Source organism: Onychostoma macrolepis, chromosome 03, assembly GCF_012432095.1.
Source record: "Onychostoma macrolepis isolate SWU-2019 chromosome 03, ASM1243209v1, whole genome shotgun sequence".
Classification (NCBI taxonomy): domain Eukaryota; kingdom Metazoa; phylum Chordata; class Actinopteri; order Cypriniformes; family Cyprinidae; genus Onychostoma; species Onychostoma macrolepis.
Genome location: NC_081157.1, coordinates 52354839 through 52378240, shown reverse-complemented (window position 1 = coordinate 52378240; position 23402 = coordinate 52354839). Strand labels below are relative to the sequence as shown.

At 36.7% G+C, this 23402-nt stretch overlaps 1 protein-coding gene and 1 long non-coding RNA gene across 7 annotated transcripts in view; one reads left to right on the top strand and one right to left on the bottom strand.

Moving 5' to 3' along the window:
• Positions 1 to 13571, top strand: part of LOC131536478 (NACHT, LRR and PYD domains-containing protein 12-like) — a 62987-nt gene extending 49416 nt beyond the window's left edge. For 4 of the 6 annotated variants that reach the window (XM_058769424.1, XM_058769425.1, XM_058769423.1 and 1 more), the window contains 2 exons: positions 1201 to 1247; positions 7956 to 9300. In XM_058769424.1, coding sequence (XP_058625407.1) covers positions 1201 to 1247; positions 7956 to 8518 — 610 coding nt within the window. In that variant the 3' untranslated portion in view covers positions 8519 to 9300. Of the gene's footprint in view, positions 1 to 1200; positions 1248 to 7955; positions 9301 to 13093 lie in introns of those variants that run through there. The other 2 variants (XM_058769428.1, XM_058769427.1) reach the window with 2 other exon arrangements.
• An 8057-nt stretch (positions 13572 to 21628) lies between these two features.
• Positions 21629 to 23030, bottom strand: LOC131536604 (uncharacterized). Its single transcript, XR_009270020.1, has 3 exons — positions 22974 to 23030; positions 21847 to 21916; positions 21629 to 21734 (listed from the first exon to the last, which is right to left on the bottom strand). It is a non-coding gene; the product is annotated as an uncharacterized LOC131536604 (long non-coding RNA).
• Between the last annotated feature and the right edge of the window lie 372 nt (positions 23031 to 23402).

The following is a 23402-nucleotide window of genomic DNA, read 5'->3' as shown; positions in this document are numbered from 1 at the left end:
AAGGAAAGAAAATAACAAAACCCAAATACCTTACAATGAAACCTCTAAACGGATTAAAAAAACAAAAAACAAACAAAACTTACAAGTGTGGTGCTCGCTTCTAACCTGGTGTTTCTCTACAGTAGTGTTTCTGCGTGATGCACTATGTAGGTCACGTGACATCTTCTCTGTCCTCTTTTCCCTGGGATATGGGAAACTCGCGATTTAGAAATCATAGAACGAATTACACAATGTGTAATGGCACACGGAATAACGTTAGTCACACTGTAACTGTCACTAAGACAAGAAAGACAGCGAACAGAAAAGCAAAGTAGGAGTGCGAGAGACGGAGCATTCACTCGAGTGTCGTTTTAAAATGTAGCGGGAGATCTTGATTGGCTGCGAGGGCAGCGACGTCACGCAGGTTAATGATGATTGACATCTGCCCGGACGAATGGCAATCCAGAGGGATGAGCCTAAGAAACATACAGATCAAGAGAGGAGAGGGAGAGCACGTAAGCACTGTAGAAACACAGTATGATGCTGTTTGTTTACAAGACATTTCTGAGAGTGGAGTTAGCTACAAGAGAAGTCCCACTGTGAAAGTAATGCAGTTATTAACCTGGAATATACTGTTATTTCACACTCACATTTTTAACAGTGCACCATTCACCTAAGCTTAATCATCATCCCTTTGGCCACCCTGCTCACAACTGCCATTCCTTTCTCTTTGTTTCTTGACAAGAACTGAGTTTATTTAGACACAGAACCATCTATTTATGTCCATCTATTTACAGACTTTTCAGGAGAGGGAGTAAAAGAAGACACCACAAGAGGCAGCTGCTACAGACCCATCATCGCTTTAACTGTTCATTTCACAGTCTTGTTTTATTTGGGTTAATGTGCTTTAGACCAGTCCAGTCTCTGTGAAACCAAACAAGACCAGTGGGAAAATCCTGAGCAGATTCAGTGATTTCTTTTGTCTTATTTGCTGTGAGATTTAGTCGATCCGTGAGAAACAGAGTCTGAAAGTGTGTGAGAGTTGCAACCCTGATGCTAGTGCTATTCTAACATGTTTAGCATGTTGCTAACATCTAGAATATTGCTTGTATGTTTAAAGCATGGTTTAACATTGTTTTATTTTGATTATATTGTTTTCAAAATCATTGGAAGCCAAGATCATAATCGAAAATATAATATGACTCTGTGTGTGTTTTATAGAATGGATCATGGAGGAGAATCCAGAATTACAGCAGGACTACACAAATGTATGTACACGCACACACACACACACACACACACACACACACAGTTTTGTGCTTTAGAAGGACTCTGATGTACAAACCAGTAATAAAACATGAGATAGTAGTATAAATTTGATTGATTGAGGGTCATAAATATTCCACCCCCACACTCCATCATAACTGTACACCTGTTTGTGTACATCCCCCACCCATCTAACTGGCCATATGTTTATCCACCCCAACGATCGAAAGGAATTTATGACTGTTTTGGAAAATGTGTTTTTGTGTGTGTGTGGGTGTGGGTGGGGGTGGGGGGTAACAACACTTAAAACTTGTCAAAATCCTGTAGTCTAACATTACAAGTTAGAAAAGAACATAAAAATAGTAATAATAATAAAATGCTTATCAATATCTTGTACCATTACAATTTAGGAAAGTTAGCGTTTTATACAAGTTAGAAAAGTTAAACAAAAGAAAAAGAACTGCATAGGCCTATCTTACATTGTTCCATCAGATACATCCCCACACGCTGCTGTCAAAACTCAAAATTAACTCAGGAGCGCTACAGTAAGACCACACCTACAACCCCCACCCCCTGAGTAGTTGTGGTCACGCAACTTCTGCGGGTAATATTACCACATGGTTGTCAGAACCATCGTGCTCACCTGTCAAATTTAGAAAACACAGTTATTAACTCCACCGTCATCACCGCTGGCAAGTAGTTGCACTTGTTATTATAATTGTTAGACTAGGGGTGGGCGATATGGCAAAAATATCATATCACATTTTTTTTTTTTTTTTTTGAAATATCACTGTTCCCGATTTTATCACGATTCTTTGTCATGTTGGTTTTTCTATTTTGCAAGTTGTTTGAGCATAACAGCCAAACTAGTTTCCCTATTAGAAATACAAAGCCTTTTAAGGTAACAAAATAAAAAAAGAACGGTGGATATTTAGGCCAAAGTGGGTGAAGATAAAAATCGTTGTCATTATATTATCTGTAATTAAAAAATTAGAAGAAAGATACACATTACAAATACATGTAATATACAAATAAAACAAACAGTGTTTTATTTTCAGGTACAATAGGTGTATTTAGCAGGAGCATTAAAGAAATTGAATGAACAAATAAAAATAAAATATTATGTATATTGATTCCTATTAAAGCAACTGTATTTAGTTTTTCAGTCAAGAGTGGTGAGTGAATTTTCTCTGTTTTTTGGTGTTTTTTTAACATTAAAGGAATAATTCACCTAAAAATAGTGTTTTATTTTTATTTACTCACTCAAAAGTTGTTTTAAACCTGAATGAGTTTCTTTCTTCTGCTAAACATAAATGCTATTTTGAAGAATGTGGAAAACCAAACAGTTGCGGTCCTCAGTTACTTCCATAGTATTTTTTTCCTACTATCAAATTCATTGTGGACCAGCAACTGTTTGGTTACCCACATTCTTAAAAAAAAAAAAAAAAATCTTCTTTTGTGTTCAGCACAAGAAAGAAATTAATACAGGTTTGGGACAACATGTGAGTGAGTAAATAATGACAGAGAGTAAATTTTAGGGTGGTGAACTATCCCTTTAATGACAGTCAGCTGCATGTTTAATACTGTCCCTTTAAGACCTGCACGCATCTAATATACAGGCACACATCCGTTTCCTCTCAGATGTTTACTTTCATTTTAGACATAACCAACTGAGTCTATATGTAAATATTGTGTGTTTTGACAGTATTAGCGCAAAATATAACTTAGTTTAGTAATCAGGCACTGTTTAACTGTTTTTTTAGTGCACGCTTCGGGTGTACTGTACATGCTCGTGCTCAGAAAAAGTGCACGTGAGACCAGCACGCGAATGAAACATTTAACCAGCAAGGCTTTAAAACACACGCAAATAATGTACTTGTGTGATTGTGAATAAGTGCAGTGTCCCGTGAGAGTAACTCTACTGCTGAGTTAACACTGATGTTAATGTATGTCACGTTGTGCAATATATTGAGACGGAGGCACTAGAAATGCAACTGACAGAATGTGCGCTGTAGCACGATACTACGATATTTCTTCAAAAGCAGATCATGGAGACATTTTTATCATCCATGATCAAAAATCGTCATATCGAACACCCCTATGTTAGACGTTAAATGACTTAAAAGAAATGGAGGAAAGACTTACAGATCTCTTCAAGGATCTGCTCCAATCCGTCGTCGAAATCCAGATTCTCAAAAGTACCTGGAGATAATAAGCACATCGTGTTAAACAATGGAGGAAGGAGCCAGGGAGGAAACAGTAGGAGCTAGGGCGGATCAGACTGAGGGAGGAGCCAGGATGGCTCACAATCAACAAGTCTTTAATAATCCACATAGGGGTAATGCAATACAGGAGAGTAGAAACCACACGTATACATCGACGAGACCAGACAAAGAAACACTGAACAGAATGCAAATGATATGGGGAACGCAAATGAGGATAATGATTAGACACACCTGAACATAATGACACAATTAACGAGAGACACTAGGTCACACAGAGCACATGGGGAATGAAAAACACAACAAAACATCCATGGATGTGACGGGTATGATATAGATTGGCAACGCGTTTGTTGAAAACAAAAACTTTGGATATATTTTATATTTAGCTCTTATTATCATCCACGTCTACCATATATTTATTCAGATTCTGAGTTTTGTTATAAATTTCATCAAAAACCCCGCACAAATTCATCAAGCGTAGTTACCTCACATCTTCATCAGTTTACTTAACACAGTGGGAGATGTTACACCGACAGGATAAAACATCTTTTAGATTTTTCTTTTTTCTTTTACAACTTAATTGGTGTGATAGCGGCGCAATCTATGTCAGAGCCTGTCTGGTCTTTATTACATATCCTGGTGCGCAGACAGGCTTTCATCCTGAGGGGTAGATATATCCTTATCTATGCATGTTTGAACGCAGTGGGGTTTTTAACCGTCAAAAAAATCAAAGCTCGGATATCTATTTATTGATCTCACATGATTGTGACTGTTTATTGATGTCGCAAGTGTTCCTGTGGCTCAGTGATAGAGCATTGCATTAGCAGCGCAAAAGGTTGTGGGTTCAATTTCCAGCGAACATGCATACTGATAAAAAAATAAATGTATAGCCTGAATGTACTGTAAGTCAAGCGTCTGATAAATGCATAAATGTAAATGTAAACATGATGTAAACCATTCCTTCAGATGCGCGTTTGAAGTAGGTCTAATGTAAGTCTTATGTTGGAAAATCAAAGAGGTCTATTCTCTTGTTTGTGTTACCCGTATTACGTATACCGCATAATTGTGTATACATTTTAAGCATGACAACAATCAAAGAGCGAATAAAGCAATAACAAAACTAAGTAAAATAAACTAAAATTAAACAACATTTTCCTGTAACATAGGTCGTTTAATTAAAATACAAATAACTTTGCACCAGTCGGTTTAAGTTTGTTGATATTGACTTCTTTATCTATCATCCTGAACATCAGTTTGAAGCCACATTCACCAGATCTACATTATAAATAGTTATTTCTCGACTTTACCTAACTTTTAACTTCACCAGATGTTTGTCATAAAAAAAGGTTCAATAGGCTACACGTGGCTTTTGACCCGTCACTGAACTTTAGCCTGAAATTTTGGCAAAAAAGATCACCAGGATACAGTCGCAGGTGCATAATATAAAATGAATAGCATAGATATCATTTGATTGCTGAACATCTTAGAAAAATGATCTGTTTTGATCACTGAACTTTAGTTGACACACCACAAAAGTTTACAATGCCAGATCCCTCAAAAACTCATTAGATTGCAAATGTGCCGCAACCCCAGAAACACCTTTAGATGTTTTACAACCTTTGGAAATACATTACGCTGATATGAAAGCGTCAGTAAGCATTCAACCCAGACACCCTTCACCATTCTCATTTCGTTGCACTGCGTGAGACGAAATATTTACATTTCTTGTGATGTTGTAAAAGTTTAGACGTCTAATTACGCACGTCTGTTTAAATTGATAGATGACACACCGCAACTGTTACGGGCGGAAAATCAAAGAGTAGTCCGGTCTTGTTTTTACCGCTTTCATCTTGATATTGTAACTATATGGTGTAACCTACATCTTCAAACTGATATAACACACCAGAAGTTTTAAGGTTGACAAAAATAAAAGACAGATTTTAAAAAATTACCAAATTAAGTGTGAATAACTAAAATTAAATAAAAAAAAAAAATTCCTGTAGCTTAGGAGGCATTTGTTTAAAAGAAAAAACTTGTATAGGCTAACCTAATTTTTAAAGTGAAAAAAGTGTGGTCTAATGTTAAAAAACAGGTAGAATATTTTGATCAATTAAGAAATTGTTGATTTATTAAAAACAACTCTCTTTAATTTAAAAACATTATTTTGTTTAATTTTTACTAGTGCTGTCAATAGGTTGTTTGCAATCACGTGATTCTGATGATGCGCGAAACGCAGCTGGAGGGCAGGAAGTGATTTTTCTCCATAGGAATCAGTAGCAGAAACTCAAAATTCCTGTGTTTTGCGTTGTTTAAGGATGCTTAAATCGGCCAAACCGAGAAACCACAAGGAGCTTTTATTGTGTATGACAATTTGTTGTTCATAAGAGGGGGAAAGTCAAGAAATGGACTGAAAAACGCAGGAAAAGTGGCTTGTAAACCTGCGTCTGCGGTCGGGAGGAGTGAGTCAGATAATGCTCGTGTGTGCAAATGGTTAATATAATATAAGATATAATATTAATAAAGATATAAATAGATTGGGCTGCCACCTCTCACGCATTCAGCATGAGACAGTCAGAATTCACTCTAAACGCCACACGCAGACACGATGTAAATAAGATATTATTTGCAGTTGTGAGAGCTTCATATCACGGAACATCGTGAGATTGCGTTAAATTGAAGTGAGTGACAGCTTTTAGTGATTAACGTTATATTTGAAAGCGCTATTTGCTCGATTTCTAGGCTATAATTGATTCAGAATTTAAATAAGTTGTTTTACGTGCTGCTAATAGGACCAACAGCCACATCCCAGATAGCAAAATACACCCGGGCCAGCTCCAGTTAGATTCTCGCCTGCCGGAGACCTGCCGCACTCGGGCCAGATGCCTGTGGACTCACTGCCAGATTTCGGGCCGATGTAGGGCCAGATGCGGCGGCCGTTAGCGAGCCGACACTGCCGCATCCGAGCCGGAATTGGTGCAAGGTGCACAGCGCGCTGGACGTGGCTGTTTAGCATTGAGTGAGCTCTGACTGTCTCACGCTGATTGCGTGAGCGGTGGCGGTCCAATCTATTTATATCTTTATTAACATTTTAATATACTATTATATCTTATATTATATTAACCATTTTCACACACAAGCATTATCCGACTCGCTCCTCCCGACCGCAGACGCAGGTTTACAAGCCACTTTTCCTGCATTTTTCAGTAAGTTTCTTGACTTTCTCCCTCTTATGAACAACAAATTGTCGTACACAATAAAAGCTCCTTGTGGTTTCTCGGTTTGGCCGATTTGAGCATCCTTAAACAACGCAAAACATGTAATTTTGAGTTTCTGCTACTGATTCCTATGGAGAAAAATCACTTCCTGCCCTCCAGCTGTGTTTCGCGCGTCATCAGCGACGTCATGAGCAAACAACCTATCGATTAAAAAATGTAATCGCGTTAATCACTAATAATATTAACATCAATCAGAATAAATGTGTCAGAAATCCTCATAGAGAGTCAGACCAGTCATTCATTCAGTAAATATTCATATGTTATCATTCCTTTCATCTTTTCATCTGTCTCTCCTGTGGTGTTAGGGGCGGATAGTGGGTTGTGGTCTGTCTGCAGCGCTCCTGAGTTAATTTTGAGTTTTGACAGCAGCATGTGAGGATGTATCTGACGGAACAACTTAAGATAGGCCTACGCGGTTCTTTTTCTTTCGTTTAACTTTTCTATCAAACGCTAGCTTTCCTAAATTGTAATAGTACAAGATTTTGACAAGTATCTTATTGCTTTGGTAACTTTCTCTTCTGATGCTTTTTTGTTTAGATCACGGTAAGATCCTCAACTCTTTTTATCTTCTTTTCTAACTTGTAATCTTAGACTACAGGATTTTGACAAGTATCTTATGCTGTCGTTTTAACAAGCGTATCTGGTACTTTTTGTTTTAGATATTTCAACCTTTTCCTAAATTTTTTTTTAACAACAATTAAACACTCGTCTTAACTTGCTTTACTGTTTTCTTGAAAAAGCAGTCATTGCATTGCTCACATTACGGGTATGTTTTCTCTTCAAATGTGTGTGAAAAACATTTTAACACCAATACACCAGTTTGACACCAATACACCGTTTCAAATTTTAAGGTTTAAAGCATATAGTGTTGAACCATTTCAACCTTTTCCAGCTAATTCCCTGATTTCTGATGAAATCTCTTGTGGTTTGTGTGTTGAATATCAGTTTGATACAGTCCAGTAAAGTCATTACTGTTGCTCGGCAACAGCTGCTGTCACTGTTGCTAGGAGACCAGGTCACTCATTTAGCCGGTGTGTAATGAGATTTCTGAATATTTCAACACTCTTATATAATATTCTCAGAAAAGACTGTTAAGTCCAATAATAAGTCCAGGCTTAGGTTTAGTGCAGGTTATTATATCATGTGTTTGTGTGTCTGATTGAATAATTCATCCATAATTCCTGATTCTGATGTGTTTTATCTCCATCAGATTCCCATCAGCTCACTCTGGATCTGAACACAGTAAATAAACGCCTCCATCTGTCTGAGAGCAACAGAGTGATTACTGGCACCCGCACAGTCCAGCCGTATCCTGATCATCCAGAAAGATTTGATGTGTGTCAGGTGTTGTGTAGAGAGAGTGTGTGTGGACGCTGTTACTGGGAGCTGGAGTGGAGTGGAGATAGAAGTGTGCGTATATCGGTGTCATATAAGAGCATCAGCAGGAAGGGAGGAGGTGATGAGTGTGGGTTTGGAGGTAATGATCAGTCCTGGAGTTTGTTCTGCTCTCACTACGGTTACTCATTCACTCACAATAACAGATGGACTGATCTCCCTGTGAAGTCCATCAGCAGGAGAATAGGAGTATTTGATGATGATGATGATGATGATATCAGGAGAATAGGAGTGTTTGTGGATCACAGTGCAGGAACTCTGTCCTTCTACAGCGTCTCTGACACAATGAGCCTCATCCACACAGTCCAGACCACATTCACTCAGCCGCTCTATCCTGGGTTTTATGTTGAATATGGATCATCTGTGAAACTGTGTTGATGAATCAGAAGAGACTGACCAGAGATTCTACACTGGTAAAAATTATGTGTTGGATTTACTTAAAATATATACAGTATGCACCATTTTTGCATCACACTTTTTAAGTAAACCCAACTTAGAACAATTTTACTTAAAATAAACAAGATAATCTTTGTTATATGAACTTAAATATTCGAGTTCACTCAACATTCTTTACTTAAAACATGCAACATGATATAATTTACTAAATAATATCAAGTTGTGTTTACTTAATATTTTAGCTCATTTATATTAAATATATAATTAATTGAGTTGAACCAACATTCTTTACTTAAAAAAAAATATGTAACACGATAGAATCTACTAAATAATTGCAAGTTGTGTTTACTTAATATTTAAGCTCATTTATATAAAAAAATTAATTGAGTTAACTTAACATTTTAACTTAATTTATATCTTCATCTTTTGGTCTGCTTACTGCACTGCTCCAGTACATTCAATATCTTATATAAATTAAACACGCAAATCACAAAAAATAAAGCATTTCAGTTTATTTTTTGACAGGCTGCAAAGCAACGGTGAAGCCTGAAAACATCGTGAATGTACAACAAAATGTTTACACTCCGATTGATGCACGAGATCAAACAGACAGTACAATTTACATTTACATTTAATCATTTAGCAGACGCTTTTATCCAAAGCGACGTACAATATGAGAACAATAGAAGCAATGAGACCATCGAGAGTGCAGCAGTATACAAGTGCCATGACAAGTTTCAGTTAGCCCAGCACAGTACACGTAGCTAGGGTTGTTTTTTTTTTTTTTTTTTTAAATAGATAGAATAGGTAAGTGTTAGTATTAGTTGGTCAGGTGCTGGCGAAAAAGATGCGTCTTTAGATGTTTTTTGAAAATGGATAAAGATTCAGCTCTTTGAATTGTGATTGGGAGGTCATTCCACCAGCTGGGCACAGTCCAGGAAAAGGTCCGTGAGAGGGATTTGGTACCTCTTTGTGATGGCACCACAAGGCGTCGTTCACTTGCAGAACACAAGCTTCTGGAGGGTGCATAAGTTTGAACTAGTGAGTTTAGATATATTGGTGCAGTGCTAGTTGTTGTCTTGTAGGCAAACATCAGTACCTTGAATTTGATGCGAGCGGCTATTGGTAGCCAGTGTAACGTGATGAAGAGAGGGGTAACGTGAGCTTTCTTTGGTTCATTAAAGACCAATCTGGCTGCTGCATTCTGGATCAGTTGCAGAGGCTTGATCGTACATGTGGGAAGGCCCGCCAAGAGAGTATTACAATAGTCCAGTCTGGAGAGAACAAGAGCTTGGACGAGGAGTTGTGCGGCATGCTCGGACAGGAAGGGTCTAATCTTCCTAATGTTGTATAAGGCGAATCTGTAGGAACGGGCCATTGTAGCAATATGGTCTGTGAAGCTTAACTGATCATCGATCACAACTCCAAGGTTCCTGGCCGTCCTGGAAGGAGTTATGGTTGACGAACCCAGCTGTATAGAGAAGTTGTGGTGAAGTGATGGATTGGCTGAGACCACGAGCAGTTCTGTCTTGGCAAGGTTGAGTTGAAGGTGATGGTCTTTCATCCATTTAGAGATGTCACTCAAACAGGCTGCAATGCGGGCAGCTACCGTCGGATCATCTGGTTGGAATGAGAAGTAGAGTTGAGTGTCATCAGCATAGCAGTGATAAGAAAAGCCATGCTTCTGAATGACCGATCCTAATGACGACATGTAGATGGAGAAGAGAAGTGGCCCAAGCACTGAGCCTTGAGGAACCCCAGTAGCAAGAATTTGTGAGTTTGAAACCTCACCCCTCCAAGACACCCTGAAGGACCTATCTGAGAGGTAAGATTCGAACCACAGGAGCGCGGTTCCGGAGATGCCCATCCTTCTGAGAGTGGACAGGAGGATCTGATGGTTAACTGTGTCAAAAGCAGCAGACAGGTCCAGTAAGATGAGTACAGAGGATTTGGAAGCCGCTCTTGCCAGTCTCAGGGCCTCTGTAACCGAGAGTAGGGCAGTCTCAGTAGAGTGGCCGCTTCTGAAACCAGATTGGTTGTTGTCCAGAAGATTGTTCTGCGCAAGAAACAAAGAGAGTTGGTTGAACACAACTCGCTCAAGAGTCTTTGCAATGAATGGAAGAAGGTGTAGTGTTCTAAAAGTGCTGGATTTAGAGAGGGTTTTTTAAGCAGTGGGGTTACCCGAGCCTGCTTAAATGCTGTTGGAAATGTACCAGTGTGAAGAGAGGTGTTGATAATGTGAGTAAGCGCAGGTATGACCGAAGAAGAAATGGCCTGAAGGAGGTGAGTGGGGATAGGATCTAGCGGACAAGTAGTGGGATGATTGGAAAGGATGAGTTTTGAAACTTCCGTCTCCGAGAGAGGAGAGAAGGAGGTGAGAGAGTGTGTGTTAGTCAGTATGAAGTTATCAGTTTGAGGTGTGAGGAATTGGTCACTGATGGTGACCAGATGGTGACAATTCTACAGTTATTTACATATTTGCCACCTTACACCATGATGTCTACACCGGACGTGACAGTTGTAGACAGCATCACCGATTATAATGGGTTCAATAGCCTACTATCTTTTGTCAGGGCGTGATCGCCTCGGAATGCATTTTCAAATCCACATTGACTTAAAATACATTATCGCGGAGTATTTGATGAAAATGCAATTGAAACGTCTTAAAGGAATACTCCACCCCAAAATGAAAGTTTTGTCATTAATCACTTACCCCCACGAAGGTTTTACAGGTTTGTATGCGATTAATGACAAAATATTCATTTTGGGGTTGAGCATTCCTTTAAGTGTAAGTCTCAAAGCATTTAAGAAAAATAAAAGACATTTAAAATCACCATTTTGCTGAACCTTTGGCTCAGAATGCATTCTGAAATTCTCACTGCATTTTGCTACAATTATCACACGGTATTATGATGAAAAAGCAATCCCAAGTGTCCTTGCCGTAAGTCTAAATGCATTTAGAAAAACAGCATTGAAATGATAATTTTGCAACAGTTTTTGCTTGGACATGCTAAACATATCTAATCAATTTGGGTAATACATTTTCATTTTGCAACTTATAAAGTGTTAAAATATGTTTTCAATTTGCATATTAAAACTAGTGAAGGAAATGGAAAATGTAAATGATATAATTGAATTTTCATTTTGCACTAAACATTGCACATATGTATGAGGAAATATAAATTTAAATATAGAAAAACATTGCCATTTTACATATTGCATTGCCATTTTGCATATTACATTCCAAAATGAATTATGCTACCTATATGCTTCCATACAGAACAACACAAACAATATCTTTCATTTTAACAAAGAAGCCTGATCTTCAGAGTAAACCTTTGGAGAAAGTTTGCCACTATCTAGTTCCAGTAGAATCTTCTGAAAAAATTCAAATGAGTATCTGAGCTCTTTGGGGTAACTCAGATTAATTGCATAAATTAGGGCAAGCAGAAAAACACAAGCCTTCGCAACACCTGCAAATCCTGTCATCACCTCTATGCCTTCCAGCACTATCCCAGTCTGTAAAGGATCATCTGTTGAGCCACCTTTCGTGATGATCTTCAGTGTGAGCTGTTCCGGGTCCTCCTTGTTCCTATGAGTATCCTTAAAAAAAACATAGAAAATGTGTATTTACTTACAACACCACTTGGTATTTTTCAGATTGTTTCTCAGTGCAAAAAAATATATTGCAATAAAATAACACAAAATGAGACAATATTTTGAAATTGACATTTATATTTTAAAATACAATAAGTGTCTTACAGCCATTCATTTTATTTCTATCTATTTTGGTTGAATTTAATTAAATGTCATTATATAAGTTGTTTATTTAGGTTTGGCGCGTAACTTGGTTGTTGATCGATTTCAGATGCTCACCTGATAATGCTTGATGAGATTCTCAGGATTTTCAGAGAGATAGAGAACAACTTCTCTACGTTGTTCCATAGGGCTGGTCTGAAAAGTAAAACAAAATGCGGCTTGTTATGGTGCATACACAAAATCACAACTATACAGTGATTCCAGAGTTTGGGAATGAAGGCATTATTTGACCAACTCATCTTTAATGAGGTGAAACTGCTGAAAATAATAAGTAAATAAACAAAAAATTATATATGAATTGTTACCTTTAATTATTTCGTTCTAAGTTCTTGCACAGCTGGATGTATGGAAAGATGGATGGAGAGAAAAACAACAGTATTAGACAGCATAAAATAACTGATAATGCTAGCTGTCATGAATCTGGTCTGCACTTCCGTTCATTCACCACCAGAGGTCACTCGCTCACCACATGGACTTTCACACCACACATCACAATGGACTCCAATTCCCATCATCCATTACTGATCACAGCTGTCACCAATCACTCATTGCACTAATCACACGCACACCTGATCCTACGCACACACAATCACACACTCTATTTAAGCCCTGGACTTTGTTTCCCTCTCTGCCGAGTATTGTATGCGTTTACTGCTCCCCTAGCCGTAGCAACTCTACAGAGCCCCTGTTAGTTTTCCCCTGCCTGTTTTGAATTGTGTTCTCCCGTGTTTGTTCTAGCCTGTGTTCCCTGGATTAACCCTTGCCTTGCTGTTTGGACACTGTTTGCACCCCTATTGGATTCTAGCCCGTGTTCCCTGGATTATCTCTCTGCCTTGCCCACTGGATACTGTTCGCCAATCGTCGACCTTCGCTTGCCCTAGGATTACTCTTTGTCTTGTCCCTGCCATACCTGTTTGCCATTGCTCAACCCTGCCTGTATTTATGACCATGCCTGTAAATAAAAGCTTGCACTTGGATCCGCACGTCTCACGTCTCGTCAGCCCCGTTACAGCTAGCATTTAATTTTTTTTATACATTAGTTTTGGAAGTCAAGTCTGGCACTTTTTAAAATATAACAGAAACAACACAAAATGCTAAAATCAAACACTTTAAAACAGTGATTTTCAATCCTGGTCCTGGAGATCCACCGCTCTGCACATTTTATATCTACCTTATCAGTTTATGGCGCTCTCTCCAGATCAGTGTCAGAGGGAATACGCAGGTTTAAATTTACTGTTGTGATCATAATTTCGATTAGGTTTACTAGACAGAGGAATCGTTGTCATTTAGGAATAATTTTGCATGTGTGTCGAGATCGCCATTACTTAATGATCGTGCATGGACATGCAGCCGACATATTTTAGGATATAATATAAACCGAAACCTCAAAATTAACCCACGCCCAGGCCGCCCCTTATAGAGAATATGAGAATATTGAGACCAAACTTTTTTTATTATTATTCAGTGGCGGGAATGGGCTTACACGTACAAACTCGACTTTTTCATAAGTATTCCTAACACGTTTCTATGTACTGAAGCATTATTAGCGATTCAGAAATTCAGTTTAAATGTTCCTTTAGTTCCTTTAATCCAAAGGTTGCGAGTTCGAGTCTCGGGCCGGCAGGAATTGTAGATGGGGGAAGTGAATGTCCAGCGCTCTCTCCACCCTCAATACCACGACTGAGGTGCCCTTGAGCAAGGCACCGAACCCCCAACTGCTCCCCGGGGGCCGCAGCATAAATGGCTGCCCACTGCTCCGGGTGTGTGTTCACAGTGTGTGTGTGTTCACTGCTGTGTGTGTGCACGTTGGATGGGTTAAATGCAGAGCACAAATTCCGAGTATGGGTCACCATACTTGGCCGTATGTCACTTCACTTTCACTTTCACTTTTTTTCACCACAAACGCAATAAACGAGTAGGCCTATACATTAAAAAGATAAAGTAAAGCTTACCTCTTTTATATAATTAGAATATCATCAAAAAGTTGATTTATTTCACTAATTCCATTCAAAAAGTGAAACTTGTATATTATATTAATTCATTACACACAGACTGATATATTTCAACTGTTTATTTATTTTAATTTTGATGATTATAACTGACAACTAAGGAAAATCCCAAATTCGGTATCTCAGAAAATTTGAATATTACTTAAGATCAATACAAAGAACTGTAAACTGGCCAACTGAAAAGTATGCACATGAAAAGTATGAGCATGTACAGCACTCAATACTTAGTTGGGGCTCCTTTTGCCTGAATTACTGCAGCAATGCGGCGTGGCATGGAGTCGATCAGTCTGTGGCACTGCTCAGGTGTTATGAGAGCCCAGGTTGCTCTGATAGTGGCCTTCAGCTCTTCTGCATTGTTGGGTCTGGTGTCTCTCATCTTTCTCTTGAGATTCTCTCTGGGGTTCAGGTCAGGCGAGTTTGCTGGCCAATCAAGCACAGTAACACTATGGTCATTGAACCAGCTTTTGGTACCTTTGGCAGTGTGGGCAGGTGCCAAGTCCTGCTGGAAAATGAAATCAGCATCTCCATAAAGCTTGTCAACAGAAGGAAGCATGAAGTGCTCTAAAATTTCCTGGTAGATGGCTGCGTTGACTGTGGACATCAGAAAACACAGTGGACCAACACCAGCAGATGACATGGCAGCCCAAATCATCACTGACTGTGGAAACTTCACACTGGACTTCAAGCAACGTGGATTCTGTGCCTCTCCACTCTTCCTTCAGACTCTGGGACCTTGATTTCCAAATGAAATGCAAAATTTACTTTCATCTGAAAAGAGGACTTTGGACCACTGAGCAACAGTCCAGTTCTTTTTCTCCGCAGCCCAGTTAAGATGCTTCTGACGTTGTCTCTGGTTCAGAAGTGGCTTGGTAGCCCTTTTCCTGAAGACGTCTGAGCGTGGTGACTCTTGATGCACTGACTCCAGCTTCAGTTCTCTCCTTGTGAAGCTCTCACAAGTGTTTGAATCGGCTTTGCTTGACTGTATTCTCAAGCTTGCGGTCATCTCAAGCTTTGCATTTAATATGGTTTCAAAGAACAAGAGATACCCAGAATTTATACTGTAGGGATGGTCATTTATTCAAACTCAAATGTAAATATTCTAATATTTTGAGATACTTTTTGACTTTCATGAGCTGTAAGCTCTAATCATCAAAATTAAAAGAAATAAACATTTGAAATATATCAGTCTGTGTGTAATGAATGAATATAATATACAAGTTTCACTTTTTGATTGGAATTAGTTTCAGAAAATATCTTCACCCACTAACACACACACACACACACACACACACACACACACACAAAAAAACAAGTGTTTATTGATAGTAAAACGCCAAAATATAATATTATACTTGGTTTACAAAAAGTTAAGCTTACCCCTTCTCACCATCACATGTGCTTCACAAAATGGCTCCTTGGCTGGAAACAGCATTTGCATGTCATGTGGCACAGTCAAATACTTAAAGTTTTATGCTAGATTTACTTAATTTTAACGTAATTGTAATATTAGTTGACGTGATTTATGTTTTTTCATTTTATTTATGCATACACTTAAGTTCACCTTGGAACTTATATTTCTGCCTTACACGCACTATATATGTTAAGTAGAGATTGAAAAGTTATGAATACTACGTTTTTTGCGTTTAATATATTTACTTTTATGAATGAATGAATGAATGAATGAGGCATTTATATAGCGCTTTATTGTGTATTGCAATACACCCAAAGCGCTTTACAATCATGTGGGGGGTCTCTCCTCAACCACCACCAGTGTGCAGCATCCACTTGGATGATGCGACGGCAGCCACAGGACAACGGCGCCAGTGCGCTCACCACACACCAGCTACAGGTGGAGAGGAGAGAGAGATAGAGCCAATCAAGTGGATGGGGATTATTAGGAGGCCATGATAGACAAGGGCCAGTGGAGGGAATTTGGCCAGGACACCGGGGTTACACCCCTACTCTTTACGATGAGTGTCATGGGATTTTTAATGACCACAGAGAGTCAGGACCTTGGTTTAACGTCTCATCCGAAAGACGGAAAAGACGGATCATTATAAGTAATGATTGTTCAGACAACGAATCATTTTTTTCAGTGTACCCATAATGCTTTGATCTGCATGATCAATCACTAACGGATGTTATAGAGTGTCTTTTTGACATTAATATTAACATCAATCAGAATAAATGTGTCAGAAATCCTCATAGAGAGTCAGATCAGTCATTCATTAAGTAAATATTCATATGTTATCATTCCTATCATTTTTCTTGATTGTTTTTGTGCACAAATAATAAAACACAATGACAAGTCATCTTGAGATCAGATTGTAATTGATGAATATGCAGTGTTGGGCAGTAACTAGTTACTAGTAATTTAGTTACTGTAATAATATTACTTTTTGCAGTAACTAGTGTAACTAATTAATTATTATTAATTATTAATAATTATTAATTAAGATTTCAGTAATAATATTACAGTTACTTTCCATAAAACAGCTTAGTTACATAGTTACTTTTGATCATATAATTCCTAGATTTATTTTCATAATTTTCACGACACGCACATGCATGTGATGTTCCCAGCGCAGCAGGCAAGCTTGGAATATAGAAAAGTTTACATTCAGCAGATAGAAATATTGCATTATATTGATTTTGTCAGGAAAAAAGGTCTGTTGTGTAAGTTGTGGGTTTACTTTACTCTGGCATTACATCCCTCTGATCAGCATGTGGTACATTATATTAATATAATTAAAAATATTTGGGGAAAATTTAACAGTTTCTTACAAACTCATGTGATTTGATAAAATGCATAATGAAATTTAATCGCATTTGGGTAACGGAAAAATTACTTCAAGCTACACATGACAATTAATGAGATGAATACAATACTTCTACTTGAATGCCACTATCAATCACTATTGAGTGTTTGTAATCACTTCTGACTGCGATCCGATGCGGATTTTGGTCAAATGATGAGGCAGAAATATGTTGTTAGTAACATTCTAGAAGAATTTACGAATTTAAGAATTTCACAGAATTTAAGAATTTAAGAATTTCACAGTTACAACTTCTGCAGGGCGTGAAGGAAAAGTAATGTAACTAGTAGTGTAATTAATTACTGTTGCCAGAAAGTAATAAGTAAAGTAACAATATTACTTTTGAAAGGAGTAACTAGTAATGAGTAATATATTACATTCTTTGAGTAACTAGCCCAACACTGTGAATATGTAATATGTAATCACTATTTATAGTTCCTCACTTTAAATATGCTATGAATACAATAAAGCTGATGAATCTGGGAAATGTCTGAATGATTTATGAATCGTGAATATAATCGATTCCTCACGAGACAAAATATAACATTAATCACAGCATTCAATCAAATATAGTTATTATAACTACAGTAAAGACATTTTACATTATTATGAGATCTTCAGAGAAAGAACATGACAGAATATTTATTTTAAAATATTTTATCATATTTACTAGATATTGACTAAATATTTGCTTTTTTCTTCTGAGTTTGAAAGTGTTTTAATGACAATAGATTCATCAGAAAAATCAAATATGTTTATTACATAAACATGTAGAAATGTGTTAAAATATGTCAAAAGGTTGCTGATTGATTTGAACAAGTGTAAATATATAATGCAAATAGCTTAAAAAGCTGAAGTATTTGTGTCAATACTGGAGTCCTTTTATTGATTTAACTATTATTTGAATTATAGCAAACAAGTAAAGAAATGTTACAATTGCAATAATCCTATTGTATTGTAAAATAAAAACTATTTAATGATAATAATAAACAACCAAAATATTAATTTAATTTATTATTATTTTAATTATAACAAATAAAAATAATTTATTAAAATAAAACAACTAATATTTTTATCATAAATATTTATCATAATAATCATCAAATTATTAATTTTATTTTTATGTATTTATAAATTATACCAATTAAACAAGTTCATCAAAAAAATCATATTGTACTATAAAATAAAATGTCAGTATTTAGTAGTAATAATAAAAATAAATTTTATTTTATTATTTAAATAATTAAAAGAAAAACACTATTAGTTACTTTGCAGTAATATTACTGTAAAACAAAAAGTGAAAATGTTACAATTGCAATAATCCTACTGTACTAAAAAACAACAATGGGTATTTAAAAAATAATAATATCCTAAATATTTTATTTATTTATTTATCTGCATTAATTAGATCAACCGAGCCGGGAACACTCCCCATAACACGTTAATCTACGCTAATATTTGTCTGTTTCTTTCCTATTCTGTTTCTCAGTCCGTATCCGATCAGATGGTGGATCAGCACCAAGAGATGATGTCTACAGCCCTGATCGTCAGCGGAGACCAGGACACCCAGATGAGCTCCAGAGACATATCCCCACCTCGATTAAAATACAATAAACCTAAAAATATAACAAAATAACTAAAAATATAATAAAATACCTAACTACATAATACTATTATTTTTAGAAATTGCAACAAAATAAAAAATAGAAATATAAACTTTTGAACTGCGGGTTTCGTCTGGTCAGAGGAGAACTGGCCCCCCGACTGAGCCTGGTTTCTCTCAAGGTTTTTTTCTCCATTCTGTCACAGAGGGAGTTTTGGTTCCTTGCCGCTGTCGCCTCTGGCTTGCTCAGTTGGGGACACTTAATTTCTAGCGATTATCGCCGATTTGATTGCACAGATACTATTTAAACTAAACTGAGCTAGACAATGACATCTCTGAATTCAATAATGAAATGTCTTTAACTGAAAATCAGTCAAGTCGGTCAGCAAATTGCTGATAGCATAGCCACTAGACTGAACCAAACTCATTCAGTGGACACATAGTCAGTGAGTGATTCCTCAAAAAATGTGACGACAGACGGTACAGCTTCACAAACGTCAGTTGTCATTTTCCAGAAATGTGAAAAAACCTCCTACCTTCAGAGGTGAAGTTTCTGACACTGCTGACTTAAATGAGTGGATAGATATCGTGAGAGACTAAATTAAACGGAACAATCTGAGGAAAGTGCAGCAAAGCGGAGGAGATTTTGGTACATCTAAGAGGTAAAGCAAGAGATGTGGTCAAGTTCGGTATAAGGAACAGTGACATAGACATTGAGCATAACCCTGATGCAATTTTTAGTATTCTCAGGAAACATTTTGAAGCTGCTCCCTGCTCTCCTCTCCCACTGGCCGATTTCTATACCACCAGACCAGACAAGGATGTACTACGAGTACTGGCTCAGGCTAAACCGTGCAGTTGACTTCGCTGCAGAGCGCTTGAAAGAACAGGGTAAAGTGCTGGATTGTCCAGGAACAGAGGTAACTCGCATGTTCATCAGACACTGCCCTTGTAAAGAGCTCGCCATCACTTTTCAATCTAAAACAATTGATGCATGGTCTGTGTGGGAAGTTCACAATATTTTAAATGAATATCACTCAGAGAACAGTCTTGTTTCTGCAGCAAGAAATTCCTGTGAAAACCCACTAAAATTCCTGTGAACAGAACTGAAGTGGAACTGTCAACAGCAGCACTTTCACCTACTTCAGATGTCCAGCAGTCCAATAAGTCTCTGGAAGTTTCTGCGTTAGAACGAGTCATGAACCTGTTGGAAGAAGTCCTGTTAAAGCAGTCCACCAGCAAAGAGCCAAGTCCACGCTCAAAGCCCAATGTGAGTGTACCTCGGATAAAAGGCCTCAATGACCTGCCATGCACTGTGTGTTCGAGTCCTGATCATTCCAGCTTCACGCATTGTCGTGACAGAAAGTTGTGTTTCCAGTGTCACTCTCTTGACCACTCCTGCTTTGTTTGTCCTGAGAGAGTGAAATCTCCATCTTCTCATGGGCTGGAAAACTAGTAGATCTACAATCAGATGAGGACAGTGTAGATCATGAGAATATTCCTCCCAACCAGTGTTGAATGAGTGACCCTACCTCAGTTTATAGTCTCTCTAAATCTGTTAAGCCTGCAGGGAAAACTGTCCTTTTTTCAGAACACGCACAGAGTACAGAAAATTGATAGTCTGTTTTACACGCCAGCAACAGTATGGAGTGACCTTCAACTGAAAGCTATGGTGAAGCTGCTGAACATCGCTTGTTGCAGCACAAGCCTGCACTGTAAAAAAATTACTGTAGAATCTACAGGATGTTACTGGCAAAAAACTTGCCAATAAAATCTTGTAAAAATGATGTTAATTGCTGTAAAATGGATTACAGTATAATACTGCAAAGCAAATAGCAGTTAATTGCTGTATGTGAAATACAGTAATTTGTAGTATTTTTACAGTAATGTTGAATTAAACTTGTAGTTTATTTTACAGCAATATTTTGTAATCTCACTAAAGTATGGTATTTACCTGGCAACAAAAGTTGCCAATAAAATCCTGTAAATGTATTTTACAGCAATATCTTGTAATCTCACTAAAGTACAGTATTTACCTGGCAACAAAAGTTGCCAATAAAATCCTGTAAATACCCCTAAATCCAAGATGATGTTGTAATAATTTAACACTGAAAATGCTGCCAATAATAATTTAACAGTAAACTGCAAAATACTGATTTAAATGCATTATCATGAGAATCTTAATACATTTACAAATGAATAAAAACCAAGTCAAAGATGTTGCAAATAAATATTTATTAAAACTGGCAGAAAGACATTGCAAGGCTTTTACTGGTAAAAAAATAAAAATGTCAGTCTTTCAACAGTTAAAATCTTATCATAAAAATAACATAGCATCACAAAATAAACACAAATACCTGTTATATCACAAAAAATAAGCCATATTCTGAGTAGAAAATTAACTTTCTATAAAAAATTAAGGTCAATCAACAGAATTTGTATAATTTTGGTTAAAAAAGGATTAAAATAAAATGCTGGAATCAACATTATACCACAAATTCTGTTTGAGCTCATGTTCTATTAAATTTAGAATATTCCTGCAACAGACAATTTAATAAATACATACTGAAAGTCCATCAACTTTCTGAGACGAGCGCACACTCTGAGACCTTTCCACTTGTTTTGCCTCTATGTATCCGATATATAATATATAATAAGATTCCAACAAAACATCTGCACATAAAAACAAGCAGAAGCTTTAGAATAAAGTTCAGTATTGAATGAAAATAAATGTAAAAATGCCACTTATACAATACAATCAGCATTTACCAGTACTTAAACTAAATAAGTAAAATTTTTCACAAATGAAATTAATCAAGTAAAACAGGTTACCTTTTAAATAATTCCAGTGTGAAGTTATAATAAGACTGCAAATCCAGACACAAAGTTGAGGTATGAATTCACAGCCATGTGACCCTCGAATAGGCCTAGTCAAAAGCCACTGGGTGCACCTGAAATGAATAAATATAAGCAATAATGTAACCTACAATACAGTATTTCAATATAAAATGTAATCTAAAATACAAGTTTATCAAATGATTTACAACAGAATTAATACATTACCTAATATAATCAGCTTCAGAGAGTCTTGAAGCATCAAACATTTCTCCACATCAGCTGCTATTCTTTGCACCTACAAGAAATAATGAAAATTATCTTGTGATTTTTTAAAAATGCATTTACATAAATGAGACCAAAATGAACACCCAAAAAGGCATATACTTTAAAATAAACAAACTCTTACATTTGATCAATAAATAAAAGTATAATAATACATTGTAGAACTGTACCACCAATCAAATTAAATAATTTATAATGCAAAATTACAACTGTGTTGTGACATTAATGTTTTACATTAATTTTTGAAATTACAAATAAGAAATGTTGTACAAATGCAATGATACTTTTTAAACGTGAAACTAAACCACCATTAGGTAGCAGCAAATAACTTAATGAGTGAGTCAATTGAGTCACTTCATTGTACGTTCAGAATGCTGAATCATTCAGTAAAAACACAGCTGAGTTTTGCTTTGATCTTTGTTTGGTACGATTTTCTTTGGTGAAATAGAACAACAGTCAATATTGTGTCTAAAAAGTGAGTAACTTAATGTTAACCAATTGTTTATTGAACTATTTAACATTTACAATCGTGATAATCAGCAACAGATCACTTGTTATGCTACTTAACAATATCATATGTTATAAATAAACTCAACAGTTTGTATTTCACAAAACAATTGTCCCGGACAAGCTTTAATGTCCAGTACAACTACAGTGGTAATAGACACAATTTCTCATTTATATGTAGTTTCTAATTACAGTAAGATGTCACATCAATATGGGACAGTTGAAAACATATAAACAAATTAAATTTCACATATTTTGCTGTTCGTCAGTTATTTCAACAGATAGTAGTTACTATGACAATCGTTCGCACTGGGCATTATGTTAAAAGTTGGGTAAACACTACTTTAAATGCTCTCAATAAGAAAATTAAACTGTCAAAATGAGAAAAATGCTGCATTAACCTAACTATGCTATGATAGCAATTTCCAGCTTACTGCACATACCAAGGCCGCTTGTCTAAATGTAGTGATAGCAGGCTATTGCGACATAATATCACTTATACATTAACTTAAATACCTAAATATAAAAGGATATATTTCTTACGTAAAATTAAGTTAATTTACCAGGAATTATGAATAAAGCCTCTAATCTTCAATCGTTCTGGCACTGCTCCAGTCGGCTGGTTTTCAGATTTGAATGATGCGCGCGCAATCCCATAATGCCACACTACAGTAAAGTAGTGTAAAAAGCAGGAGCTACAGTGACAACACCTGCTTCTTGTAAATTAATTACAGTTGACATGGAAATATATTGTTAACAACTGTAAAACCTTATTTGACCCATAATGCATTGCAAATTATAGCTACATCTTGTAAAATGTTTATACAGTAAAATTCTGTCAAATTTAGCTGTAGAAACTACAGCAATTTTTTACAGTGAAAAGCTCCCTGTCAACGATGTTGTCATAATCGGTAGTGGCAGACAACAAGTCAACCCAAAAGCGATGTATGAACTTGAACTCACAGTTTATGCCTGTACAATGGTTGTTCCAG